At 46.1% G+C, this 19,064-nt stretch overlaps 1 protein-coding gene across 1 annotated transcript in view; it reads right to left on the bottom strand.

Moving 5' to 3' along the window:
- Positions 1-19,064, bottom strand: part of tenm2a (teneurin transmembrane protein 2a) — a gene marked incomplete at both ends in the record, with an annotated part of 146,187 nt that overhangs the window by 9,618 nt on the left and 117,505 nt on the right. The window contains 13 exons of the mRNA XM_079229036.1: positions 516-745; positions 867-887; positions 1,213-1,462; positions 2,293-2,436; positions 3,571-3,838; positions 4,138-4,399; positions 5,841-5,960; positions 6,783-6,993; positions 7,982-8,128; positions 13,366-13,551; positions 15,715-15,915; positions 17,340-17,534; positions 18,005-18,106. Coding sequence (XP_079085162.1) covers positions 516-745; positions 867-887; positions 1,213-1,462; positions 2,293-2,436; positions 3,571-3,838; positions 4,138-4,399; positions 5,841-5,960; positions 6,783-6,993; positions 7,982-8,128; positions 13,366-13,551; positions 15,715-15,915; positions 17,340-17,534; positions 18,005-18,106 — 2,337 coding nt within the window. The remainder of the gene's footprint in view (positions 1-515; positions 746-866; positions 888-1,212; positions 1,463-2,292; positions 2,437-3,570; positions 3,839-4,137; positions 4,400-5,840; positions 5,961-6,782; positions 6,994-7,981; positions 8,129-13,365; positions 13,552-15,714; positions 15,916-17,339; positions 17,535-18,004; positions 18,107-19,064) is intronic.

Raw genomic sequence — 19,064 nt, 5'->3', positions numbered from 1 at the left:
TATTATTGTAGCCCTGATTTTTATGTTTAATTTGATACCTAACATGTTTTTTTTTTTTTGGGGGGGGATTTAATACCAGGATTTTTTTCTTGATTTTCCTGATATAAAAGGGCTCAACAGGTTAAGGCTCAATCTACATTATTATTATTTTTTTTTAAATCAGCTGTTTTCATAATTTGAATATGATAATCTAAAGAATCACTTGCATGCAACACACCTATGATTCTGTAATCGCTACTAAATATATAGGTTATTGGCCGTACTGGCCTTATCGCGCCTCCCTTGAGCTGCAACTAACGATTAGTTTAATTATAAATTAAGTCAATACAATGCCACAATTTCCCACACCCCATGGGGAAATCTTTAAATGCCGAACAACAGTACAAAAACCAAAGGTTTTCCAATTTATAATGATATAAAACCGCAGCAAAGCCTCACATTCGGAGAAGGCCAACGTTTTCGCATGACGATCGACTAAAACGATTATTCAATTCAACGATTATTCTTTGCCTCACCTTTGGGGCTCATAAGAGTGGCTTCAGTGGCTTTGCCGCCGTCACCGCAGCGCTCATCAAAGGGCAGGCACTGCTCCCCTGTCCCGGCCACCACCTCTGCATTGTCTGGCAGCAGGCGGCCTCCCGTTAACGAGTGAACGCGGTAGATTCTGCGGGAGTTGGTGTCGGAGATGAACAAAGCCCCAGACACTGGGTCCACTGCCAGGAAGTACTTGTGCGTCGGGTTGTTACTGAGGTGAGGGAAGCAAACAATTATCATGGCAGCGAATAGCTTTGTTTTTACATTTGTTGTCGCTATTGTTGCTGGAATGTGCAGAAGAAGCTTTTAATTCACTGTCACAAGGATCTTACCTGTGTCTGAAATCTTTATTCCTTCAAGGGGGAAAGTGAGAGAAAAACACAAGAAAACAAACGTTAATTCACACAGTCTGCGCAGTGCAACACAACGCCAGTTAACCATGGGTAAACACACCCTGGAGAAAAGGTCTGTACCACAGTTTATACTTCTACCTCGATCCTGCCATCCCCAGTGTCTCACCTTATTTGTTCTGTTTCAAGGGAGGATGAAATCCGACATGCACTGAAAACATCTATTCTTTCCCCCTCGCCTTGTCCTGCCATCTTACTTTAATCAAACCAGTATTTCTCCTGAAACCCTTGAATCCCAATCTGCTTTCTAATTGAACATTATTTGTACCTTAATTCCAGGATGCCAGTTGTGTTCATAGATGGGTAGACCCTGCGCACAAAGTTGAGGTCCCCGACATAGAGGCTGCCATCGATGCCCATTGCCAAGGCGACCGGCGCCAGCAGCTTGTTGCCGTCTGCCAGGCCGTTGCAGCTCGGGCAGGAGATGCTGCGTCTGCGTCCGTTTCCCATGGTGCTGGTGATCACCGGGGGCTGCTCCGTCACAAAGATGTTCTCACCGCTTCCCTTGTGAAGGATGCCTGGGCAGGAGAAAAGCACAGGCGGATTCAGAATCATTATTTCAGTTAGAGACGATGAATTACGATACTTTTGGTGTGATCTCTAAACTCTTATCGTACTATCGTCAGGTCAAAATGTGTAAATGTCCAATAGTGAACTAATGACATTCAGGCGGTAATCCGGAAAGCAAATGTTAGCAAGCTAGCAATGAGCATGCTAAAGTTTTTTTTTTTCAAGATGAGCAAGATGTTAGCATGTAGCTGCTGTCAGTCTTGTTAATAAGTTCATCTCCCAACATATATTTTCATATTAAGAAAACCTGCACAAGGATGCACCAGTTACTTGTTACTTGTTACTTTTGGAAAGCCTAAGCGTGGCAATGCATCACTCTGAGGAGAACCATTTCTCCCACCGTACATGCGTTACCCCCCCACTTCTACAAATACCGCTATGCACCACTGGTTCTCCAGTTGCGTTCATTCCATTAGCACATTGATTGTCACAGCAGGTGAGCACCGCTGCATCAGCTCATTTTACTTGCATTCCTTTTAGCAAGACTGCACACAGTGTAGGTAATGGAATAGTAGATCATGCAACGAGAATGACCGCTGGCTCACCGCCACAGAGATCCAGAATAACTTTCTGGAAAACGTATTCCTGCCCCTCTGTTCTAATAGTTGCTGCTGATTGGCAGGTGCACATGTTTACTCAGTAGAGTGAGAGAAAACAAGCTCTTCTTGTGAAGAGGCAACACCCCCACCCCATGACAATAACAAGTTTAGTGAAATATACAGTACTGTAAACCTGCTGGGAGTGGCTGAATATAAACTAGGAGGAAATAGGTACGTACCACTGCGTGTGTTCAGTATGTGATGCTTGTCGAGTGACCAGCCGCCCAGACTGGTGGGATCCAGTTCGTAGCCCTGCAGAGTGGCTATCCTCTTCTCCCAGAGGATGAGACTGGCACAGGACTCGTATTCATAGCCCACGGACACTACGTATAGGAGAGGGTAGAGGTGAGAGAAAGAGAGGAAAAGGAGGTGAGAGAAGTGGAAACTGAGAAGACACAAAACATGAAAGAAGCCACACAGGAAGGGAGGCTGTGCAGAACTTCATCTGAGCATAACCTCTTGAAGTTCATTTAAGTTGTGAAACGTGTGATATACAGAGCAGCTAGTTATCACCTGTACAAAAAAACCTGCACTCACACCTGACTAACACGCTCACGTGCTGCTAAATCAATTAAAAAACCTTGTTAATTGGAGAGATAACCCAGTGGGCCTATAAACACACGAGCTGCACCGGTTGCCATGGTAAAAAAAAAACTCTGCCGCTGCCCCAATCGTGTGCACATGTGCTGACAGTCTGATCTAACTAAATGTACAAATAGGCAAAAAGAGTGAATATAAAAGGAGTGTGTTCGTGTGTGTTGTAACTTTCTAAAAGGAAAAGTGTGTTAACACGTCAACTCCCACTTGAGTCACCGCGCGTCTGCTGTTGCCGGCACCTTCTCGGCTTCGCTACATACACTAATATAGTGTACCTGCTTCTGTATCCGCACTTAGCAGAACGTAACCTAATCGTAAACCATGTATATGCTTTATAATCTTTGAGAAATGTCACATTACGCTTGCTCTCGGGAGGTAGGGGACCTTTGAGTGACTGTAATTTCTCAAACAGGATGCCCCTCATGATTCCCGTCCACGCTGAAGCCCCCAGATGTCTGCCGCATCTGTGGCCTGACAGCCGTGTTTGGCTGACAGCGTCTGTGAGCGACTGTGACAGTGGAATGTAATAGCACCGCGGCTCCCCTGGACTCCTGCTCGCTGCTCCAGTGGCTAACTGCTAACTCACCCTGATGGCTAATAACCCTTCACCACAGTTACGGCTGGCTGACTGAACCACAAGCGGCTTCAATGAAAAATAGACGTATGAAAAAAAAGAAAAAAAGAAAAGCACTTAACTGTGGCTATACCGCGGAGTTGATGGAGGCCGGGTTTCTGGTGTATTAGCTTCCCTTCAGGCTCCCTAATTAGCACTCTCTCCCTTCTGTCATAGCCAGTGCTGCCTCACTGGTAAAGTTTCTAGTCCACTGAAACCCCCCACTTCCACTATGCCTTCCACTTACCAACAGCTTGAGAAAGCCCGTAGACCCTCTGCCCATACGCATCGGTCTTATCCCAGATGTAGGTGTAGGCCAAGTTGGGTGAGGCGTGGAACCACTTCTGGAAGAGGTGGCCCTCCACTGCTACCATCAGGTGAACCTTCAGCAGGCCCATGGACACCACGGCCGGAGTCATGGTCACCTTGAGCAGGGAGCGGTAACCCTGCGTCCTGGAGCTCAGGTAGCACAGCTTCAGGCTTGAGCCCGGCACCTCGATCTGTTCGTGCAGCACCTGGAAGACAAAAAGAGAGGAGATCACAGGAGAGAGGGATTAGAGGGGGATTAGCGGCAGAGGGAGTAATGGGGGTCACGCGTCCACTGACGGCTGAAGGACAAAAAAGGGGAAAAAAACAATGGAAGAAATAAAGAAATAGAGAAAGAGGGAACACATGAGGGGAGGGCGGGGAGGGGAAAGCTATGGAAGCGAAAGGAGAAAGAGAGCCACAGGAGACAGGCATACAGGAGAGTGGGAAGAGAGCGAGGGAACCAGAAGGGAGATTAGTCGGCTGCCAGAGGTCAGTGGTACTGCACCTGTGTCTCCGGTATGATGGGCTTCTCCCCTGGCTTGGAGCTGAAGAAGGAGGAGAGAGGGGATGCAATCACAAGAGGGTCAGGCCTGACGAAGCCGCTCAGGTCGCAGCCCGGGATCGTGTTCTCTTCTGTCTTAAGCACCAGAGTGTCCATAGCATAAAACTGGCTCCAGGGCAGCCACACGGTGCGCTCCTGGCTCAGGAAGGGCGCGCGCTCGAACCGCAGAGTCAGTGATGCGCCACCGTTAGCTAGCAGGTCAAACCTGGAGGGGTTTGCAAGAAGAGGATGGGAATAAGGTACAGATGTGGACGCGCTGTGCCGGACGATCATACACTGTCAGTGTTTGTTTCTTCCAATATAACATTTACTCCACTGCTTTAACTCAGACAAAAAAAACAACACCTGGAATAGATTTTTTTTTAAATGATTGCATTATGACTAACTTTTACCACAGAGACAGGCTGTCGGGACAACAGTAAAAGGTCTGGAATATAAATAGCACAATGTTAGAACACTGGTAAAAGCGATTGCTTTGGATGCTCTTCAACCTTTTGTCTCCACAGTATGATTAACAGCTGTGGGCTAATGATTAGTACAGAAGCAGGTCATCAACACGTTTTCCACGGCACATGGCCAGAGCTTCTGGGGCCGCTGCGGCGGAGAGCCTGTAACAAGTGGAAGAAAATAGCACTCATCAAAACTAAACAAGGTCAGACAGGGATACCATGTTCTTTCAAGTCACAAGTGTGTGAGACTGGTGAGTAACTGCCCCTGCGATACAAGGTTAATTAAATGTTACTAGGAGTTCGGATGTTTCAGCGTCAGCTCGGCCTAACTGGGAGAAAAGGCTGCAAAGAAAGCGCTGATAAGAGGAGGAGACGGGTGCTTAAAGAACCTGAGACAGGGAACACAGAAATTGCACATTTAATGAGTGGAGGTCAGTCTAAAAAACCAATGAATCAACTTTTGAAATAACATGTTACGGATGTCAGCCAGACTTGAATTCAATATAAGTTTGTAAGGGAAGAACTGGACAGAAAAGTCAAATTAAAGAAGCCTGAAACTTCCCGGAAACTTGAATTCCTGCGGGAGGAATGGAAAGACATGTCAGGTGAGTTAACCAAATGTGTCCGGAAGGTGGCTATTAAAGCAAAGAACTGTGGTGCTTAAACATCAAATTTCAAGGTTGTCTTTCATTTTAGCTTCTCAAGTGTCTGTGGTGGCCGCATCATTTCATTTCACATATTGCGACATATCTTTTTTGAAGGAAACTTCCATTAGTGTACAATTGTCCCACCTGATGTAAAACCTTGTAAATTATAAACACAAGTCCTAGCAATTGTTCTCAAACATTATGTAGTCTTTTCATATTTTCTTGCACATTATTTTTGTATTGTTTTCATTTCGTTTTCATCCCTGCTATCATTTCTATTAATACATTTTCACTGAGGAGATTGAGTTTTGACTCTCAGTTGTGTTGTTCTTGTAAATACATTTCCTCTGCTCTTATTCAAAATCCCCTTTCTTTGCTGTATCTAATTATCTGTGGCTGCAACAGCCCAGTTTCCTCATGGGATCATTATAGCTATCTAATCTAATCTAATCTAATGTGATCTAATGTAATCTAATGTAATCTAATTTTACAATACAGCCTATGTGGGAGGTAGTTTCAGCAAGGAGCGCTGGGTCGCTGGTGTACATACATTCCATCCTGCCGCGTCAGAGTGTATCCGTAGTGGGGGTAGTTGACAAAAGACACGTTCACCCCCACCAGAGGGGTTCCATCTGTAGTCAACACCTGACCCCGGATTAGAGATGCCAAACTGGAAGAAGACAGAAGACACAGAGTGAGGCAGCGATAGTCAATCTATCAACCCAATCTTCCTAACCATCAATCATCTGGTTTGATTAATCTCACCATCTTTCAATCACCCCGCTTGCCCATTCATTCACAGTTCTGGTCTTCGACCACTCATTAATTAGAGACAATCAGCAAACCGCGCCAGCCAGATTAGCTCCCGTCAATCATGTAAACAAACCATGACAATGTAGATGGATGCGAACGTGCGCCTGTGTGTGTGTGAGTGGCTGCGCCCAGGACAACTGATAGGACACATAGGATATCATTTTTATATATATATATATATATATATATATATATATATATATATATATATATATATATATATATATATATCACTTTGATGAGCTACTTTCTTTTGAAACATATGATGCCGGCACGTCTCAGTGTATGCAGACGAGAATCAGCACCACGGACAGCGCTTCACAGAGCTACCAACATCTTCGGGGTATCTCGGCTCGCTCTGTTTTGGCTCTGTGAACCCCTCTGAAGTCTTTTTGATATTTGCGTCAGTGGATTGAGAGCTTTTTTTTTAATGGCACTCATTTATTCATATAGCTTCATAACATGCAATCTCACAGGCATGTAAAATGATTTTTTAAACATTACTGGTAAACATGAAAACACTCTAACCCTGAATTATGAAAATGAAAATGAAAGATGCAGTTCATAAAAAAAATGTCCTGCATTTTATCCTGCATCAATTGCTATCACTTACTAAGTGATATGAATACTAATACTAATGTGTGCTTGTAGCCTGAGTTTGTGTGCTCTCCCACCGTACCTGGAGTTGAACGGGTTTTCCCCCGGGAGGACGTGGGTGCTGTCGCGTCCCACGAGCATCTTGACGCGGTCGTAGAAGGAGCGGACGCGGGGCAGGAACGTCGGGCTCTGCTGGATGACCAGGAGAGGGTCCCGGGAGCCCCGACACAGCGGGCTGTTCTGACAGGGACTCTGGATGCAGCAGTCTGGGTCCATGCAGTCTGTTAGTCCATCTGAGAGGGAGGGGAAGAGCAACAATGAGGTGTTGGTGAAGAATGCAAAAAAAATAAAAATACATGAAAGCGCATTGCTGTCATCGCTTGCCATATCCACCTATTACCAGCCAAGAGAAGCCAATGTGGAATGCCATAAACTTGCAATCTCTCTTCTGGCCACTAGGGCGGCGACTCCTCTGATTGCAAAAAGAAGTCTGGTTGTATAGAAGCATCGGAGAAAATGACCCTACTTCTCACTTATGGAAAAATTATAAACATGAGTCTATGGTCTCGCTCTAGTTTCAAGTCTTTTTCAATACAGCATGATGTTCATTTAGTAAATGATAGTCACATTTAGAGCAAAATAGACCATAAAGCACCATACAGGGGATGCATTCAGGCGGGGCTAGCTTGTGATTGACAGCAGAGCCGTATATAGCGTCTCTACGTCACTCCTCCGCAGTCTAAATATGGTCACTTCCCCTGACTGGTTGCAAAAAAACAAGATGGCAATGGCCAAATCCCAAGATGGCGACGGCCAAAATGCAGAACTCAAGGCTTAAAAAACGCAGTCCACAAACGAATAGGTGACATCACAAAGACTACCTCCACTTCTTGGATGCAGTCTATGCCTACCACCTCATTTCGGATTCACGCGTAAGCAAACACCAAACATTATCCTTATAAACGTAAACAACAAACAAGGCTATAGTACACACGGCTGTCAAGCAAGAATGATAGCATTGGGAAATATTGTCTGCCTATAATGGAAGACTTTATTTTGGTCGGAGCATTTGATTTGTTGATTGCTGTCGGGGTGTAAAGAGGATAAAAAAAAAAAAGCTTCTAGAATAAATTGCCTCCCCGAGCTTTCATTCATTATTCTGCCCTCTATCATGCGTTATTACTTTCACAAGCATTTTTTCCCCCCCAAGAGGCATTCTTAAGTGAGGGCTGCACTTATAATGGTTCCACCAAAAATGTTCTCCTGCCCGCCCCATTTCACCTCCTTCGTTGTCCTTGTTGTCGGCGCAGGAGGTCTCCATGGCAACACTGCAGCCGGGGCCCCTCCAGCCTGTCTGGCACTCACAATGCCAGCTCTGCTGTCCCATGGTGCACTGGCCGTTCCCGTTGCACAGGTTAGGGCAGCCGTCTGCGAGGAGAGGAGAGGAGGAGAGAAGGGAGAGGGATGATGGGAGAGAAGCAGGGTGGTTGCTGGATTGCTTCATCACCAATAATACACAGATGAACACACACACACACACACACACACACACACACACACACACACACACACACACACACACACACACACACACACACACACACTCGCTCATATGCTTATGAGAGACCAATGAGTCTCACTCAATTTGATAACCACGTGGTAGCATACTTTAAGTATTGATTGATCAAGAATCAATTTAATTCAGCGCGTCAATTTTAATGCACACCTTCCCAATGTGTGTGTATGTGTGGACAGACCTCTTGATTCACTTACTTGATAGAGCCCCACCCGATCATTACACTCTCTTTCTCTCTCGCAGTCTCTCCCTCTCTCTCTTACTTATGATTCAGTCTAGGTAATGGGATTCTGATGGCCTGAGAGTAATGCTTTCTCATGAGAGAATGGGATTATGTTCGCTTGAGTGTGTGTGTGTGCGTGTGTGTGTGTGTGTATCAGCTAATAAACCTTCACTTTAGTTTATGCAAAAAGCTCTACCAGAATCTGAGGCCCTGGAGCCAAGAAAGTTCTGTAACTAGCAAAGCAAGGCCACCCTCAACTCAAGAGTGGCTTTAAGGCAGGGAACAGCAGACATTTTAAGGATGTCTGGGAAGGAATTTTGCAATTATATTGGGGCAGTATGATCTTGTCAAAGTATTATCTAGTCACTTTTGGTTGGTTGTAATGATTAAAGATTTTTTAAGGAACAGTTTGGCATTTTGGGAAATAGGCTAATTCCCTTTTTGCACACAGTTGTATGACTTGAGCTTCGGAAAAAGACTGCAAACAGCTCTGTCTGAAGCTCGCTAATTTACTGTTGTATCTCTTCTGTTTAATCGGTACAAAAACCTTCTGTTTTGATGGGAGGGGGGTTATGTGCAGACAGGTTCTTGCCAGGCAGCCAGCAGAGACTCCAAGACGTTATTGCGCCCGGCCAAGAAAAAAATCACACACATAATCCCCTGTACGGCTAGCACTTCCAATGTTTCCAGTCTTTGTGCTAAGCTAAGCTAAGCTAGCTTCTTGTTGGCTACAGCTTCACACTGAACGGACAGATACGAAAGCGGTATCAAACTTTTCATCTAACTCTTGGCAAGAAAGCACATACGTGTATTCTCCAAAATACTAATCCCTTAACCGGTCAGTTTGTTGGATTTTGGGATCTAGCGGTGAAATTAAATTTATCCTGTGTTCCAAGCGATTGGAAGAACTAGGTAACAAAAAGCTTCTTTTTATTTTTAGATTATACACGAAAGAAAATATATTTATTTCTACCAATAGATCCTCTTAAATGCTACACACTGGCCCTTTAAGATAACTTATATGTCAAAAAATATTTCTACTAAAATGGGTCCAAACGTCCGCTAAATGCCAAGAGATGAACACATTTTTGTATCTGAAAGCTCACTGTGACATTTTCATCTTCCATTAGAGTACTTTGCATCCATGCTGGGACAATGTTGTCCATTAATGTCATTTTCAAAAAGGCCTTTAACTACTGGCCTGTCTTGCCATTTTCCCATATCTCTCTAAATCACACCTTTCTCGCTGTAACACAAGTCTGTGTGTTTGCCACATTATAATCTATCAGGGAGAGAGGGGAGACAAAAAAAAAAAAAGGCATGATGACACACAATGACAATGTTTTCTCCGGCAGCACAAAGAGCCTCAAACAAACTTGTCACAGTGATTTCCTCTTCAATAAATGAGGGAGCAGGATGCGACACTCTTAAGTCTACCCACGGGATATGGAGGCAAAGACAGGGTTGACTGATAAAACAATATGTGCATGCACGCGAAGGCACTTACTCATATCCACACACACACACACACACACACCCTAGAGATATTACCTGACATTTCCCACTCAGTAGTAGTGAGTGCCGACACTGAGTGAGGAAGGACAAAACAACCCAGTAAGAGATTATAAATATGAAACGATTTTCATTGAGTCCCGCTCAATAGATTAATGAACATATTTTCACTCAAGTTGCACTGTAGGATTTTGCCCTCTAACAAATCGCCGCATCAATAAAGCCGTGCATTATGAATACAAATAGCGCAATCTAAACTCTGGCAGCAGCTAAATTAACAGGCATTTCATCCCGATTGGCTTTTTATCATATGTCTCAACCACCAGGCGATGAGGGAAAGTCAACAGAGGACTTTGGGAAAGGCAGGGCGCCATCTTGTCTGAACTCCTAAGAAGAGGTGAAGGGGGGGTTAAGCGGAAAAGCTTAACCACGTTTTTCAGCTCAACAAGAGGAATAAAATCAAAGGTTTTTATCTTTAATTATGACCATTTTCTGCATCAGGGGACTGCTCATGATGCTGTATTAACAGTCAAGCTGGAATAGATTGTCCCAGAGTATTGAGCTCGGGGAACAAAGGCAGTTAGCAGTGATTGCCTGTTAAATGGAGTTGCCATTTAAAGCAGCCAAATACTTATGAAGCACCCGGACAGGACAATCCATAGCGGGCATTGATCGGCTTGCCTGGGCAGACCGACACGAGACTCCTCTCTCTTTAATGCCAGGGCCCAGTCGATACCCCTCTCATACTAACTAGAATGAAGTGGGATTTCAGAAACTATTAAGTCCACCCTCCCCACTAATGTAGTTGGACTCTGATGAAATCCCCTTAAAAAGGAGAAGAAATTGCCTTGGGTTATGGGTCAGCACACACTTTTGCACGCGTGCGTGTGTGTGTGTGTGACTGAATATAGAAAGAAACTGGAAAGAAGAGAGAGAGAGAGAGAGAGAGAGAGAGAGACGAACAGAGATAGAGAAAGAATGAGAACTTAGAGCATAAAAGAAGACTTTGTGCTAAAAAGTTCCCCCGTTCTCCCCATTCCCCATGTTTCCAGCTCCGTCTCTTCTAAAGGTCACACAGTAAAGGTCACAGCCATAAATCCGAGACCGCTGCTCTATAGATGGACCGGATAATGCTGCGCTTCCATGGATAAACCTCCACTCATCTGCTCCTCCTCCTATTCTCAATGAGCCATCTTGGAAATTATATTGATTACTCTGCCCCGCGTGTTCTCCGACCTGCTTCCCTTCGGCTCCATCTGTTCTCCTTTACGCTCCCTCTCGCTGTCTTGCTCCCTCCTTAACCTCGCGATTTACCTTTTTCTCTGCGCTGGTTCTTCATAAAACAATGAGGGCTATTCCATTAAGCGCAGAGGGTGAGAGGACACTCTCAACGGTGCTCCGGGGACCTGTACTGTCAGGCAATCTGTGCCGCTCCGTGTAACCCGACGGAGGTTCAGCTGCGGGGCTATCTATTAAGCATTCTTGCAAGTGCGTGTGAGACAACTCACCCTAGACCTAGCCCTTCTCTGTTCGCGTCAGTGTTTTAACCTTAGCCACGCTTCTGTTTATCTTTTTGTGATCTGACTAAACTGTTTGGGTTTTTCTCTTTTTTTTTCTCCTTTCCTTTCTAGGCTTAAGTTGGAGAGGATGGGTTTGATGAAAAGATAAAAAACCTGCAATTAATACTGTACGCTCGCTGAGTCACTCACACACACACACACACACACACACACACACACACACACACACAAAATAAAATGCATTAGACGCTCTTCCATGGCCGCGACTGTCGCCACAAATGTAAACACGCACACACTCAACAGTTCTGTATTTTTTTTCGGCACCACATTAAGGCCTCGCACCAGTGGCCTATGAAATTCACCAATTACCTCAAAAGTTCTTTACGGCTCTCATCATTTCCTCCTCGTGTGAAGCGACTGTGTGTTTTACGCAACGCGCGACTAGAATAGCTGAGCGGAGTTGTGTGTTGGTGTGTTTCCACGTTGGGGAACATGGAGAGGAACACGCTCACACGCATGCACATCCACACGTTCACAGCACAGCCCCTCGACACTTCTGATCCCACACTGGGCTCTACGGTACAGCCGTAGAGCCCGCGGCACATCGAGGCTCAATGACAGCGAGCCCCTGCACGCCGCGCACCGCTTAGAAATGGGAGTGCGCCGCGTGCAGGGAGTCGTCATCGAGGCCGGCACTCCGATCTACGGACAGATAGCACCACAGAGTCTACAGAGCCAAGCCAGGTCGAAACCCACACAATGCAGCAGCTAGCTTCTACCACCACAGGCTAAGAAACAAAAAACACCAGAGTCAGATACGGTACCTGCTTTGTCAACCATGCTCCCATGGTCTGCAGTGGGAGAAAACGTGCAAAAGGTAAGAGATGGGGAGAGTATTTTTTCTTTTCTTTATGAATGCAAGCAACATCATGCAGAGCTGAAATGAACAACAGGCAAGCTGAGATAAGCTAACACCGACAGTGTCTGGTGCTAGTGAAGTGTGCTTTGCGCCAAGCTGAAGCCTGACAACTCTTTCATCTAGGGCTGATGCTGCAGTCAAAGCTGCCCTACTTTCTGATGGGGGAAATGGGGAGATCACAAACTGTTATTCCCCTGCCTGTGTGTGTGTGTGTATATATATATACATACTGTATATGTGTGTGTGTGGGGGTACGTGCACAGGTGTGTTGCTTTGTTTGTGTGTGTGTGTATCAGATTGCAATCACAGTGCTTGTGGTGACAGGGAAATGAGACTTTGTGTCTCAAAGCACTCTGGGTGAATCACAGAAATCTGGCACTCATCCATCCAAAGTGACAGTGATGTCATATGAGACAGTGATTGACTGGCATATAAAGGCACATTCAGCACGCACACTGGCACAACTGTGTGTATTCACACACACACGCACACAAACACACACACACACACACACGCGTACCCACGCACACAGACAAACATCGTGAAAGAGATATTTTTTTAAATCCCGGTGAAGTGAAGAGTTTTACCTTTCATCACATAACTTTGGTGTTTCAAAGGCCAAAGTAAGTGACACTCCCGCAGTTGAGAGGCAACCCAAAAGCGTCTAAATCGTGCTCTTTTGTGATCCCACCTCCACTCCTCTCCTCTCTGTTCGCCCACTTCCTACATCACCTCCCTCACCCACTTCAAATTCCCCAAAGTCTCTCTTTTGCCTCCACTTCGCAATTGCACATTCCTTTAACACAGAGGAAAGGAGCTGTCTGACTGGGTGTTTTTTTGTGTGGTTTTGTGCCCACCCACGTGTTGACACGCAGACACCCAAGCGCACACACAGGAATGCAAGGAGGCGCTTACCGATGGTGCAGTGCTCTCCGTTCCAGCCCTGGTGACACTGGCACTTGCCGTCCTTGCAGGTGCCGTGTTTGATGCAGAGCGGGTTGCACACCCGCTGATCGCAGCCTGAGCCGATCCAGCCCTCCTCGCAGCGACAGGCTCCGCCCATACACACTCCATGGGTCCCACAGTCGACTGAGCACACCTCTGAAAGGAACGGAGAAAGATCTGGGTCACGCACACATCATGTCAGGACTCAAAAGTTGATGCTGTTTGTAGGTTTGCATTTGTGCACTGCTTTGGTGACTAAAGGAACAAAGGATGTCTGGGTGTTATGTCTGGGTTACATACATCTGTTGTTTCAACAGATATATTTTCATGTTGAAATGAAATATTTAAAAGCAATAACTTTGACCATGAGACAACAGGCCCCTGGGTGCAGACATGCAAAAGACCCCACCACCTCTCCTACAGAGGACCAAGACACACAGACTGTGTGACACTTTTGCATTTTGGTTGGTGTTGTGTGTGTCTTTGTTGTAGACATGCATATTTTTGTGCTTTTGTTTCTCTTTGTGGTCATTTTGTGTCTCTTTGTAGTTGCTTTATGTCTTTGTAGCGCTTTTCTGTCTCTTTATAGTCTTTTTGTGTCTGTTTGAGGTAATTTGTGTCTTATTTGGTAATTTAGCATCTCTTTATAGTCTTTTTGTGTCTCTTTGAGAACATGTTTGTCTTATTAGGCCGTTTATTGTCTCTATGTGCTCTTTTTGTGTCTCTATGCATTCATTTTATGATTCTTTTTGGTCATTTTGCATCTCTTTGTGGTCTGTACGTGTCTCTTTGAGTGACATTTTGGAAATGAAGACAAGGGTGTGCCTGTTCAGTAATCCGTCCATCACTAGGACGTGTACACACTTTCACTTTTAAACCCCAGTTTTGAATCTTTGCTGTTTGACTTCATCCCCTGTGACGGTGAGTAACAATGTCAAATTACCCAAGTGCAAAAACGTTAAGTGCTCGAAGCGGAAAAAACAATCAAAAACAATCAAACCTGCATTACACTGAATACATTTATCCACTGTACGCCTCCATTTAAAATAAGCGACAACGGGTTTGTGAAGACAGGGTTTATTTCCTCCGCTTCCATCGCAGTCGCTGTTTGGGAGGCTCGCATGTTGCAGGCAGCGATGGCGCATGTGGTGAAATGTGACAATCCCGCTCGCGCTCTCGGGACCCCATGCGGTGTGTGGGAATGCAATATGTACAGATGTTTTGATACACACTTGCCGAGGGATCCTGCAGTGTGGAACAATGTTGTCTTTATTAAAGTTAAGCATCGCTTGTCTCACAAAAAGAAAAAGAAATGCTGGAGCTCGCTTTTGCGATCCTGTGATGGGGAAGCCTTCACAGAGCCTGGCGGAGGTGGCCGTCCCTCTTACCACAGACCGTAGACTCTGAGGTGGCTTAACAGCTTTATTTTGTTGAAATTTTGTTTTGTATTCTAAAAGGCGTCTCAACATGAGCTCAGCTACTTTTCCAAGCAATATTAATTGTGTTGTTCTACTTCATCCAGGGGTGCAGCTGGGAAGAATGAGCCTCGTGCACAGGAAGTGACTGCAGGCGCCTCCGTCTTCTTCTTCTTATTGTCCTCATTGGCCTTCATGAGGACCTGAGATTTGTCACAGCTGTGATGTTCAAAAGTACAATTAAAAGTTTTTTGTTGTTGTCTTAGGCTTATGAATAGTTGCTGTGTGTGTGTGTGTGTGTGTGTGTGGGCAGTGTGCGGGGGTTTGTTATGTGCTTGCCGGGGCTGTTTGTGGGTGGTTCTTCTTCATCTTCCTTCAGTCTTCCCTTTTGTTGCTGTAGCTGCTTTTTCTTACATTTTATTCATTCAAATTCTTTATACATGTTGCATGTTGCTACTTTTATGTAAAGCCCATTGTAATGAAATGCGCTGTACAAATAAAAGTGTCTTGCAGTGCCCATTTCGAATTTTGAGCACTACCCTGATAATCGTAAAAAGCTGTCATAACCGCACTGTCACTGACGGCCTATCGAGGGAGATGATTTTATATAGCTTTGACAGTAAAACTTGTCACATTTTTTTGTTCCTGTTTCCTCCAATTTGGCTGAGACAATACAACAGTTGGTGTTTCCTATTTCTGAGCAAGTTGTAATTTTGAAGCAGCTTGGAAACCAAAACAGTGTTAAATAAAATGCTAAACTAATTAGCGCCGTGTCCTTGGGGGACCACACAATATGTGGGAACAATGGGTAGTCAGAAGCCCCTTTCCTCCCGAACTGTGACGTCCCAAACTCCTTCTTTGCTCTGCTCCACTGCAGCCGAACGGGCTCCGCGGTCGTACGTACCCATAGAGCAGTCGGGTCCCATCCAGTTGGGGTCACAGCTGCACAGCCCGGTGTCTGGTATGAAGGCCCCGTGGCCGTGGCACTGGTCCGGGCACTGGGCTCTGGGCAGCTCGCAGTGGAGCCCTCCCCAGCCTGGCTTACAGTGGCACTCCCCGTTCACACAGATGCCATTGTTGGAACATGTCGGATCCAAGCAATCCACTGCATTAAAAGCCAGAGATACAGCCATGTGAAAAATAAAACAGGTAGTGGAAAAAAGAAAAAGAAATGAACAAAAACAACGTCACATCAGAGCTGATGTGAGACACAAATTAAATAGGAGAAAGAGGCGCCACAAAGGACATATTTTCTCTCTTTGTGTACACAAAACGACGATGAAACAAAGGAAAATATTACCAGACGTATTACTAAGGCAATTAAAGCTCACGATAATGAATGGCCCGGTCTATAATTGCATTGGGCACAGCAGCCAACGTGCTCCACTCTGGAAAGAGCAGTGAGTCTCGCTGACACATTATTCGACGGGGGCACACCCGCTCATGCATTGGTGTGTATGCGCTAATACAAAGGGGAGAATCTGACACTGTCAGTCTGCCAGGTTGACAGGCAGCTCTGAGTCCGAGCAGTGAGTGAAAACCAATTTGACAAATTACCTCCTCCCGGCCAAGAGCCCACCCACCCCTCTCCAGTCGCTCCCACTTCCTCTCTATCTCTCCCTCTCTCTCCTCGTCCTCTATGTCTGACACCCTTACCCCTCCCTCCCACCCCCCCCCAGGCGTGATTGACCCCTTCGCACCCCTGTGCACACGCTCAGGCATAAAAGCATAAAACCTCGGCGCTCGGTTTCTGTCTGCCCGGCAGAAACGCCGGATCGCAGTTATCGATTTTCATGTCGCTGGCACTCCAGGTAAATTGTTTGAGGGACTCTGCTGTGATGAATATCTGATTTGAGACCAGAGGAGAGGGGTGGAAAAAAAATTAGATAGGAGGGAGATGGAGAGAAAAAAAAAGAGAAGAGCAGGAGAAAATGCTGACCTTGTTCTCCGGCCCTGTGTCTTTCCTTCTATCTGTCGCTCCACTGCTTTCTTCCCTTTGTCTTTCTTCCCCTCTCCTCATCTTCACCCTGCGCTCTCTTCTCTCTCTCCTTCTCCAGTTCTCACTTGTCTTCATACATATTCACCTCTCACCGCCACCCTGACTCCCCCTCAAGCTCTTATCCCTCTCTCTTTCTTCTATTTTTCTGAAGACCGAGAAGGTGGCGGCCTGATCCTTCTTAACAAGGATCAATAGAAGCTATTCTCATCCCTTAATAACATCTCTCATGTGTTTAGCTTCGGTATCAAACTTCATCTGTATATCTATATCTCTCTCTCTCCATATATATATATATATATATATATATATATATATATATATATATGGAGAGAACTCAGATTAAGATACTGGAGTATGAAGGAGTCTGTGGGCGTGTGAGGTGCGTTTGTTTCAGTGCAAACATTCATGTTTCCTTTCCTAACATTCATGTTTCCTTTCCAAACATTCATGTTTCCTTCCCAAACATTCGTGTTTCCTTTCCAGACAATCGCTCTGACTCGTCGGAAACCACCAACTCCGCCTCCACTCACCCATCGCACAGCTCGGCCCTTTGTAGCCGATGGAGCACACGCAGTTGCCGTCGGTGCAGGTGCCGTGGCCGCTGCAGAGCGGGGCGATGCACTGCGTGACGGGGACGTCACACTCGGGCCCCTTCCAGCCGCTGTAGCACACGCAGGAGCCCTTGTCGTACTGGCCGTTGCCGCTGCACAGCACGGGGCACGCCGCTGGAGGACCGGAGAAGAGCAGGGGGGTTAGGGGTTGGAGAGATTTAACCAATTAGGAGGCTTTTTAGGGATTCTCAAAGCAGTGAGGAAGCCACCCACACCTGCCTAACCCCAACTGACGCGTCACCGCGCAGGAGGGCGAATAGAGTGGTTAAATGGCTGGAGAGTGGCGATGACATGAAGAGTAATTACAGGCAGAGGTAACTAAACTATTCATCAAAGCTGTCTGTCCCAGGTGAGCACGGAGCCAGGGAGACGTCAGCCGGGGGAGCTGCCATTCATCATCAGTCATCTTGTCTCGGCGCCACCTCGGGCCATGCGCCACCTTCACTGCTCCTAATCCACTCCGCTTGCCGCACAGGGCCCGAAATGCGCCCGCTCCGGAAATGGTAGAACTTTTTTTTTTTTTTTTTTTATTTCTGCCGCGATGGAAACACGGAAAAAAAAAGACATTTGCAAGCGGCTAATACCTTTGGAGCAGTCCATGCCGTGGAATCCTGGGAAGCAGTGGCACACACCAGAATTGCACTCTCCGTTACCATGGCAATTGCGCGGGCACTCTTGCACTGAATCTGTGAAAAAGACAAAGTGAGACAGAGGAAGAGGGGTGGAGAGAGAGGGAGGGGAAGAGGGGAAGGGTGAGAGAGTTGGATGGCAGGCATCAAAGCATTCGATTAAATCATTGGCACCATTCATTCTAAAGATGCTACAAATGGAGTCAAGGCGCTCGGAGTCACACACACACACACACGCACACAGTCACACACAAAACACACACACCATCAAAAGCAAGCGCCTTCCTCAAAGATCCCTTGCACTCCTTTTTCATTGCATTTTTCACAGTGTTGGGAGAATGCATTTCGAATCAGACATTCTGCAAGGCGCCGTTACCCATCATCATTTCTCTGCTCACTATATCAGAAAATAAGAGTGTCGCCCCGCTTCCCCGCTCCGACCCCTTCTCCTGCTCGTTCACCCCTTCCTCTTCACTATACTCTGGCATCTTCGCCCTCGTTTTCATTGTTTGCTGCTCACTCCTGCCCCCACTAAGGTCATTAATACTTCATCCAGGTGTGGTTGTTTGGTGCAACTCCGCAGATTTTTTTGCTGGTGTGTTTGTGTGTGTGTTTTTCTTGGCTGTGTTCACACATGACTTCAGTGCCTCATCCACCTTTCCGTGCCTCTTAACCCACATACCAAAGACCAAAACAAGTTTGGTGGGAAGAAACAGGAGGCAATTTTGGACTCTTATCCGTCCCTTCCTCCTTCGCTCATGCTCAGCTTTCACTTTTCTTACACAAAGCATGACTCAGCCTATCTTCCTCTCTAACACTTCCTCCCTCTTTTTCTCTCTAACACTCCCCCCTCCCTCTTACGGATCTAAGCCCCATGCCTCCCTCTTACCCTAATGCCAGCCTCCCTTTCATTCCCCTCTTCAGCTTCTCCTTCTCCCATCCTTCACTCCACTTCACTCCATACTGGTTTTGCCCCGACCATTATGTCTCCTCCAGCTCCCCCTCTCACTCTTCG

This window comes from Taurulus bubalis (assembly GCF_910589615.1).
Source record: "Taurulus bubalis genome assembly, chromosome: 13".
In the NCBI taxonomy this organism is placed as follows: Eukaryota; Metazoa; Chordata; class Actinopteri; order Perciformes; family Cottidae; genus Taurulus; species Taurulus bubalis.
The sequence above is the reverse complement of the archived record's forward strand: the minus strand, read 5'-3'. Positions and strand labels throughout refer to the sequence as shown.